The sequence below is a fragment of the Crinia signifera genome, chromosome 11 (assembly GCF_055691185.1).
Source record: "Crinia signifera chromosome 11, ASM5569118v1, whole genome shotgun sequence".
In the NCBI taxonomy this organism is placed as follows: domain Eukaryota; kingdom Metazoa; phylum Chordata; class Amphibia; order Anura; family Myobatrachidae; genus Crinia; species Crinia signifera.
In genome coordinates, this window is record NC_139227.1 from 31,124,326 (window position 1) to 31,132,697 (window position 8,372).

Genomic DNA, 8,372 nt, shown 5'->3' on the forward strand with positions numbered 1-8,372 from the left:
TACCCGGTTTCCCGGTGGGCCAATCCGCCCCTGCCCGCCAGCTATGATGCTATACTGACACATCAAGCTTACCTGGGTCGGCCATTGGTGTGTACTCAGTCTAAGGGGTACATTTCCAAAGCTTCTAAAAAATTAAGAGGGGATTTTGCCCATAGCAACCAATCAAATTCTGCCCCAGCCCCGATTTCGGTGCATGTGCAAACCTCAGCAGCGAACGGCTTTGTAGCAAGTTACCCACTCGCCAGGCAGTTTGCTGCGGGGAGGGAGGGCCGGGGACATGTAGGGAGGCACGCCCAAAGTTTTATGGGCATACCCCATATGAGCATGGTGATGCCTGTTGGGGGGGGGGGCACTGACAGCACATGGCGTCAGCGTCTGCTCTGTCTTCAGCGAACAGCAACGGAAATAAAAGTCAGCGTCCATCGAATGATTTCTCTTCACTTTGGCCGCATGCTAGGGGATGTGTTCGCGTTCACAATCATCCCCTCGTGGGATTCGGCGGGGGGACATTCGGCCAGGTGGCGGGCGGTGTTTTTTGGGCTCGCTAGGCAGCAAATGAACACAGCCTGGCGAGCCAACCTGAATCAGGTCCAGAATGTTAACAAACATTTTTAGGGTTAGGGTAACGGAACCCAATAAATTTGGACAATTCGGCATGACGTAGATAATTGGGTGGGATTCACGGATTGCTGGTTCAGAACACAAAGTGATCGGACTGACTGACAAATAGTAATATGCTGATAGTTTATCGACCGTCCTATTGTGAGACCGCTACTAATACTATACTAGTATATTGGGCATATTCATGATTCGCAGATCTGATCTTTGGATATAAAGAAAATCTGCAAATGTCAGTAATGCCTGGACGCACACTGGTGGATTTGAGAATTGTTAAATTGGTAAGAAAATTGCAAAATTTGTAAATCTTTTTTTTTTAATTGCTAATAGAAAATAATATAGTAGAAATCTAATGTAGATAGTGCAAATCTAGGGGGTTATTCTGGTTCACTCACATAGGCAAATTCCTTTTTCAAATATACAAAACCATGTGCACTGCAGGTGGGGTAGATGTAACTTGTGCAGAGAGAATTAGATTTGGGTGGGGCTTTACTTCAAAGTGAGATCTATATTGCAGTGTAAAATCAAAATATCCCACCCAAATCTAATTCTCTATGCACATGTTACATCTGCCCCACCTGCAGTGCACATGGTTTTGTCCATTTGAGAAGGAATTTGCTTTGCGAGTGAACCAGAATAAGGGCCCTAATGTGTTCACTGCAGCATTCGATTCGATGTCCATCTGCTGCCTGAAGCCAGTGTTGAAGTAATAGCAAATCAAATGCACATCGATTGAAAAATCAAATAGAAAATAGTTGAAATTGAAAAGGAGCAGTATTCAGAGCAGGTTGAATAGTCCATATCTAATAGAAATCAAATCAAAAAAGTAATTAAACCTTGTGTAGGCACCTGAAGGTACAGTATCTAGACACTGTAAATCAACTGGAGTCAGTTTAGGATGATGGTTGACAAGTCAATGTAAAATGCACTGTGGTCCCAATATATGTTTGTAGCAATGGGGGTTTACCATGCGATGGAGGGATTATCGTCAGACTGTGTATGTGCTGTGGTTGCATTGCGCATTCCATTTGGAGATGTAAACAGAGTATATATGGGAACTCACAAGGCTCCCTGTATCCCCGATGTTCCTCAGTTTTGCTGTAATTGTGTATGCAGTTGTGATTGAGATTACAATCGCTCAGACGGGAGTCTCTTTTCATTTCTGTCCGGCAGCTTCACTTACCAACATTAGCAGCTCCTTAGCCTAGTCTTGTGAATGCCAGTTGCTTTTGCCTGTGAACCTAAATAAGACAATTGATGTTGTTGACATTCTGGCAATGTCGACTTTATATCAGTGTCAGCATTGTAAATGTTGAAATCTGACATGTCAACATGCTGTCCATGTCAAAATCTAGAAGGTCAAAATTCAGACCATGTTGACATTCTCAGGTCAACACTTGCAAATGGTCAGGGAAGACACACGCAGAAGTATCTCCTAACCAGGGCCGTTCTGCGGTAAAACAAAAACTTTCTGCTTATCAAGTCTCAATGATTTGATAGTTGGCGGCCATTGAATGATTTCTCCAGGGTTTCCAAACATAAATCAGTGGAGACTGAATTATATTTACAGGAATGCCCAGTGTTTGCATGTCGGATCACCACCACTGCCCCTAACTGTGCGAGCACCACACTGCCAGTGCAGGTCAGAGGGCGCTTGCACAAAAGCCCTGCACATAACTAACCATCGGTCCACCGTGCAAATGCGTTTTGCCTACTTTGAAACCTTGCACAGCAGAACGAACCGGGCCATAAAGCAGCCCCAGCACGCCCTTGTGCGCTCACACACAACAAGGTGACGTAGTTGTGGTTCAGCTAAGGGGGGTGTGCCACAAGTCAGGGAGAATGCCCCCATCTATCTGTATGCCAGCTACTGGTGGGCAACACAGGTAATCAGGTGGACTGAGAGCCAGAAGACTGCTCCAATCAACCAATCCTGCTCTCTGTGTGACCGGACCAGCCCCACGGGCCATCGGCCCTAATAGCATTTGCCAGAAGTGAAACGCAATTTGTTCAAATTGCACAAAAAGATGACAAAGTCTCTGGCAAAGAATATTTATACTATAATGTGTATTTGTTTTATTTCTATTTTATAGCCTTCAACCATGATGCTCAATACAGTCCTGATGTGTGTGGCAATGTCCCAAGCGATCCAGGCCATGCTGACATCAGACCCTGGCAATGCCAATGGGAGACTTGCAGACTTTAACTCTGGAACCTATACGGGCAGATACAACTACACAGGTTTACTGCGCAAAGTGAAAGAATCCGGGCCGGTCGTGCCAGGTAAGAGCCATACAGGGGGAAATTTATCAAATCTTGGAGAGAGAAAAAGTACAGAAGTTGTTTGTAGTGCCCCAATCAGCTTCTGTCATTTGTCTAGCCTGTAAAATGAGAGAATCTGATTGGTTGGTACTTTATTGCTCTCCAAGTTATGAACAAGATGTATTTTTCTATAGAAACAAAAGGATTCAAAACCTTGATTTATTTTAAAAATGGAGGCACTTTCTCTGGGCACTGTTAGCATGAGCTAACGGATCTTATTCTGGTCCTTTGGACCCTTCATTCACATGCATGTGCAAACGCAGGGTGTGTGCAGCCAGGGTGAACAAACTGATTGCCCGGGCGCATGCATCCAACATCTGGTGGGGGGCGTGGAGGGGCGTGAGGCGGCGGGCCGGGCCATTTACATATGGGAATGTCCAGCGTTTTATTGGCGTTCCCGTTTACTGGGTGTTCTCATACAAATGCCCCAATGACATGGGTGCGGGGGTTGGTCAGCTGACATCACTGAATCTAACTGGGTGCTATGAGCATCCCATCTTCACTAGAATTTACCCCTAAAACTAGGATGTACTAAGGGGAAAATGCGGTAAAAACCCCCGTTTTCAGATTTCGCATTTTCAAATGTACTTAGACCTGGCCACCGCGTCTTTGCCGGGCAGGGTATTACCACCTTTGCATGGCAATACCCTACAGAAGCCTATGGGCTTCTTATCGCCTCCTGCCGCAGACACTGACCCCACTCTGACAGTCCCATCCTCCGCCAAAATCCTCCTCCCCTTGCAACATGTCACAGCTGGAGGACCTGCCGGCTGCAGGGGGGAGGAGGAGGCGCCAGAGACAGCTGTTGAAGCCCTGGGATGTGACGGAGACTGCCGCAAACCACATCACAGGTATCGCTGGGGGCCTCCGTCACCGCATTGCAGCACTAGCCACATATGTTAGTACAGGTGGGGGGCGATGTATTTTGATACATCCCGCCCTAAGTGTTATCTTTCAGTAAAGCTCCAAAAACCCCAAAACAGATTGCTGTAACATTTATCAGGTACTTATATGTTAGTTAGGCGCCACCTATAGTTAGTAGGCTCATACGTCGGCATGGAGTTGATTTTATATAGTGTGGTGAGCGCAGTGAGCCCGAAGCATGGCGAGCATAGCATAGCGAGCCCCGTGAGGGGACGTGGAAAACTAAGCAAATAGCTAAGTGGGTGCCCAACTAACATGTAAGTACCATTTATCATCCCCGGCTACAACCCTGCCCTGAGGACCCTACACCTTTGTAGCAGACATAGGTGGTAATAACATTCGTCTGCGCGTTTCAGGGAGCTTGGCAAGATCCGAATTGATCAGAATGGACACAGGAACAGCTGAAGAAGATCTGATGGAGGATTACAGTCTGCTGGACCCAAGGGTAAATAATACACATATTAAAAAAATGCCTGTTACCTATATCCAATGGAGGCCTTCAACAATTCTCTAGGGGACAAGCCTTACCAATATAAGGGTTGTGGTGTCACGAAGAGGGTTATGGGAGGGGCGCATCCTCACGGCCTGATCCCCCATCATTCTGGGTGTCGCAAAGTGCCACCCAGCTGTCCTCAGTGCCAGCAACTACACAGTGGGAGGAGCTGAGTGCTGCAGGTAATGTTACAGTTCAGCACCCGGTTCCTGTCAGTGACGATGAGCCGCCATTTTGGTGACACCCCTTGAAGGGTGACAACTGGGAGTGAAGCTAATGCCTATCCAGTCTGTCAATACAGATGTGTACGTCATGATTCAGGTTGGCTGAGGAATAACTGAGTTGTGTTTTTGGAATATTCAGGGCTAGTAAATTACTTATGATGGCCACCGCATTACATGGCAACACGTGGGTGGGGGCGGTGATCAGGAGGACCAGTAGCAATGCAGTCTCTTGTTTGCAGCTTGTGATTTGTCCTCAAGCTCCAAACCCCCCTCCTCATGCGTTTCTGGGTGTAGCGAGGTTTGGACGGGCCCACAGGGTACAGGAGAAAGCCCCCAGTGGGGCCCCACTGACAGAGGGCCCACCTCCTCCTCTAGGGATCAGGTGCACTAGTATTATACTGTAGACATGTATACACTAGCAGTATTTACTATATAAATCTATATAAATTTATCAGGGGGCGCAGATCATGCGCTCCCTAAGACAGAGGTTCCCAAGTGCTGTCCTCAAGGCACCTCAACAGTCCAGGTCTAGGGATATCTTTGCTTGTGCACACATGGTGTAATCAAACTGACTGAGGTACTAATGAAGTCCCATCTGTCTACTCGTGAAACCTGGACTGTAATGGTGGCTTGAGAACTGTTTTCAGGAAGCATTACTCTAATGCATGGGTCCTCAAACTGCGACCCTCCAGATGTTGTGAAACTACAAATACCAGCATGCCTTGCCACAGTTTTGCTATAAAGGAGTGTTAAAACTGTGGCAAGGCATGCTGGGATTTGTAGTTTCACAACATCTGGAGGGCCGCAGTTTGAGGACCCATGCTCTAATGTTTAGCCACAGCCCCTCTAGAGACTGGCCACACCCTAAACATGGGCTCCTGCCACTGCACTCTTCACGCCCCAGTCCGGCACTGGATTTAGCTGTAGATGAAATGGAGGAACCCTGGACAAATAAAGCGATACAGCTAGGGGGAGAACTTGTACACTACCACACACCCTTTCACTAGGTGGAAGGGGTTTATTTACTAAGACGGAATGTTTCCTATAGCAACCATTCAGAATCTACTTATATAATTAGCACCTTCTAAAAGATTATGTTTACCTAGTTAATAGCCTGTCAAAATTAAGGCCTCTGCAATGTACTTCACTTTGAGCTGTGACAGTTTTTACTTTCAATTTGAGCTGTGACAGTTTCTAGCACACACTTTCCACCCCAGTCCCTATCTGCTCCTGCCTCCCATCTGTGTACACAGCTCCCTCTCTCCATATCCAGCAAGTGTGGAACAGATCAATGTCCTTCAAAAATTGCTTTAGCTTTCTGTTATGACATCTTATAGCACACAAAGGAGTGATTTGGTCCGTGGAGTGGCCTCTAGTGGTCACTGGCGGTACTTCACCTCATAGAGGTGAGGAGTAGTTAGTATTTTATATATATAGATATGGTTTACGAACTAGTCCTTTCTCCACCTCAGGCGTTGTCACTGGAGGTCTCTTCCCGAGAGGAGCGTTCACCAAGGAGATGTGTCCGGCTTCTAGAGTCTTGTGCCGGGGACCTACCCTGCTGCAGCCCCTGTGCCACCTGTAACTGTCGTTTGTTCAAAGGCGGGTGCCTTTGCCGAAAAACCAGCACCAATTGCCGACAAGGCAAGAATTAGCAGCGTTGGCCCGTTCGGAGGCCCAGAAGGAAGCTCTACTATATAATGCTCTGTAATATTATCAAACTGTATAGTTACCTCTATTTTCTCTACACAAATTTGTTACTTGCTTTATATAAACTCTCTGTAAGGTATCATAATACGTAGGACCGGTGATTACTATATCTGATTACCATATCTGTACACACGTTATTTCTTCTGCTCCTTTCTCATTAGAAGATCCTGATCTTGGCTTGGGTTAGGAAAGTATTTATCAATCACAGAACCAGTGCGGACATATTAATTTGTCATTCATTGTAAAATATTTAAATATGCAAATAGCGTAGAAAAATTCTTCTTTTAAGATTTAGAACAATGATTAACAGTTTATAAAACAAACATACGATGGGCACATATTGGGCCTTATTCAGGCCTGTTCACTAGGCTGCATATAAATGGTAAATGACGCTAACCGGCTGACCGACAGACCGCTCCCCCCCCCGCGCGCACCAATCCCCGCATTTGCATGCAAGGGGATGTGTACGCTTACACATCCCCCCACATGCGGTCACACAGGTGAAAAATCATTCGATGGTCGCTGAAAAGTCATTCGAATGATTTCTTCCCCACTCGCAGATAAAAGTCAGTCTGTGCAGACCCCCACCATTGAAAACAGGCCAATTTTGGCCACTACTGAACCTAGTCTGAATCAGGCCCATAATTGTCTGCAATTTACTGGCACAGTTAGGTCAATATAGCCATTATATTGGCTATACTGTAGGCATCATACTGGCAGCAACAAATCAGAACTCATTACATATGGGCCTGTACGTCTTTGCAAATTACAGTCAAATCGGAGAAAACCACTAACAGAATAGTAACGATAACTAGTGACCATAACTAATAGTATAGACCCCTTTTACACTTACATTAAAATCATTGCACGTGAACATGCATCAACCAAGGATTTGGTATTTAGACAATACCAGGGTCAGGCCGAGACCCGTGAATCTGTCAGCTGACTAGACCTGGCAAATTAGACCTAGGTCACATGTGTTAAATGTCATTATCCAGTTACGCATATGGGCAGGGGTGCCGACAGGCCAGTTGGGCCCCAGTAAAATTGAGGGGGTGTGGCCACCTGCTGGGGTGTGGCCTCTGGGAGGGGCCACACCGCTTTGAAAAAACTAACAAAACAAAACAAGAGGGGGAGAGAGGACCGGCTGCCGCTGCAGCAGTCTCTCTCTCTAGCTCAGCACACGGCACTGAGCAGCATGTACTGAGCTGGGGAGAGAGGCTGTGCTGCAGCAGCCTGTCATCTCTCTCCCCACTGCTCGGCTACCTGAAACGGGGGAGTGTGACCTGTGTGACCAAACAGCAGGCCGAGGCCTAGGTAAAAAGCCACAGTGGACCTCCCTCGTCTCTAGGATCATACAACGAGGAGATGTCAGGGAGTTCCAGCTCATAAAATTGCGACCCAATTGGCAAATCATGGGGTGGGGGAAAAAATGTAATTTAGAGGTTAGTGAAATATAATTCTCCTGATTAGTTAGATTTATATTGTTTTTTTTTTTGTTTTTTTTTTTATCTGGGAACATGCTTTTCTCTTCTTTGTCTTACTGTCATTTAAATAAACTATATACAAAATGAAGACACCATTTCTATCAATGATATTTCTTTGCTCGTACTTAATCCGGAGATATTATTTACAGTTGGAACAGATTTATATTACGTGTATTCATCAGGTTGTCCTGAGACTTCGTCCTCGTGTGTCTGTGACCATTGGACAATTGCACTATATAGGATGACAAATCTATCTATCTATCTATCTATCTATCTATCTATCTATCTATCTATCTATCTATCTGTCTGTCTGTCTGTCTGTCTATTTATATAGCGCACACATATTCCACAGCACTTTACTTCTGTATCTAAATGTGCGTACAGATGCATTGATTTGCTTTCGCATACCTCCCAACAGTCCCGATTTTAGCGGGACAGTCCCGATTATCAGGGCCTGTCCCGCTGTCCCACCCGCGGGCGGCAGTGTCCCGCGGTGTGGGGCGGCTGTTGGGAGTCCCCCCTGTCAGCTGCTAAGCAGCGGGGAATAAACGCTGTGCGCATGCGCACAGTGTCTATTCCCGCAGCCAGGGGGCT

General features: G+C 46.3%; 1 protein-coding gene across 1 annotated transcript in view; it reads left to right on the top strand.

Moving 5' to 3' along the window:
• The window catches only part of LOC146046024 (uncharacterized), a 33,910-nt gene extending 26,044 nt beyond the window's left edge, over positions 1-7,866 (top strand). Inside the window, exons 2-4 of the mRNA XM_083165190.1 lie at positions 2,712-2,901; positions 4,221-4,309; positions 6,054-7,866. Of these exons, the coding sequence (XP_083021316.1) occupies positions 2,712-2,901; positions 4,221-4,309; positions 6,054-6,236 (462 nt within the window). The 3' untranslated portion in view covers positions 6,237-7,866. The remainder of the gene's footprint in view (positions 1-2,711; positions 2,902-4,220; positions 4,310-6,053) is intronic.
• The last annotated feature ends 506 nt before the right edge of the window (positions 7,867-8,372 follow it).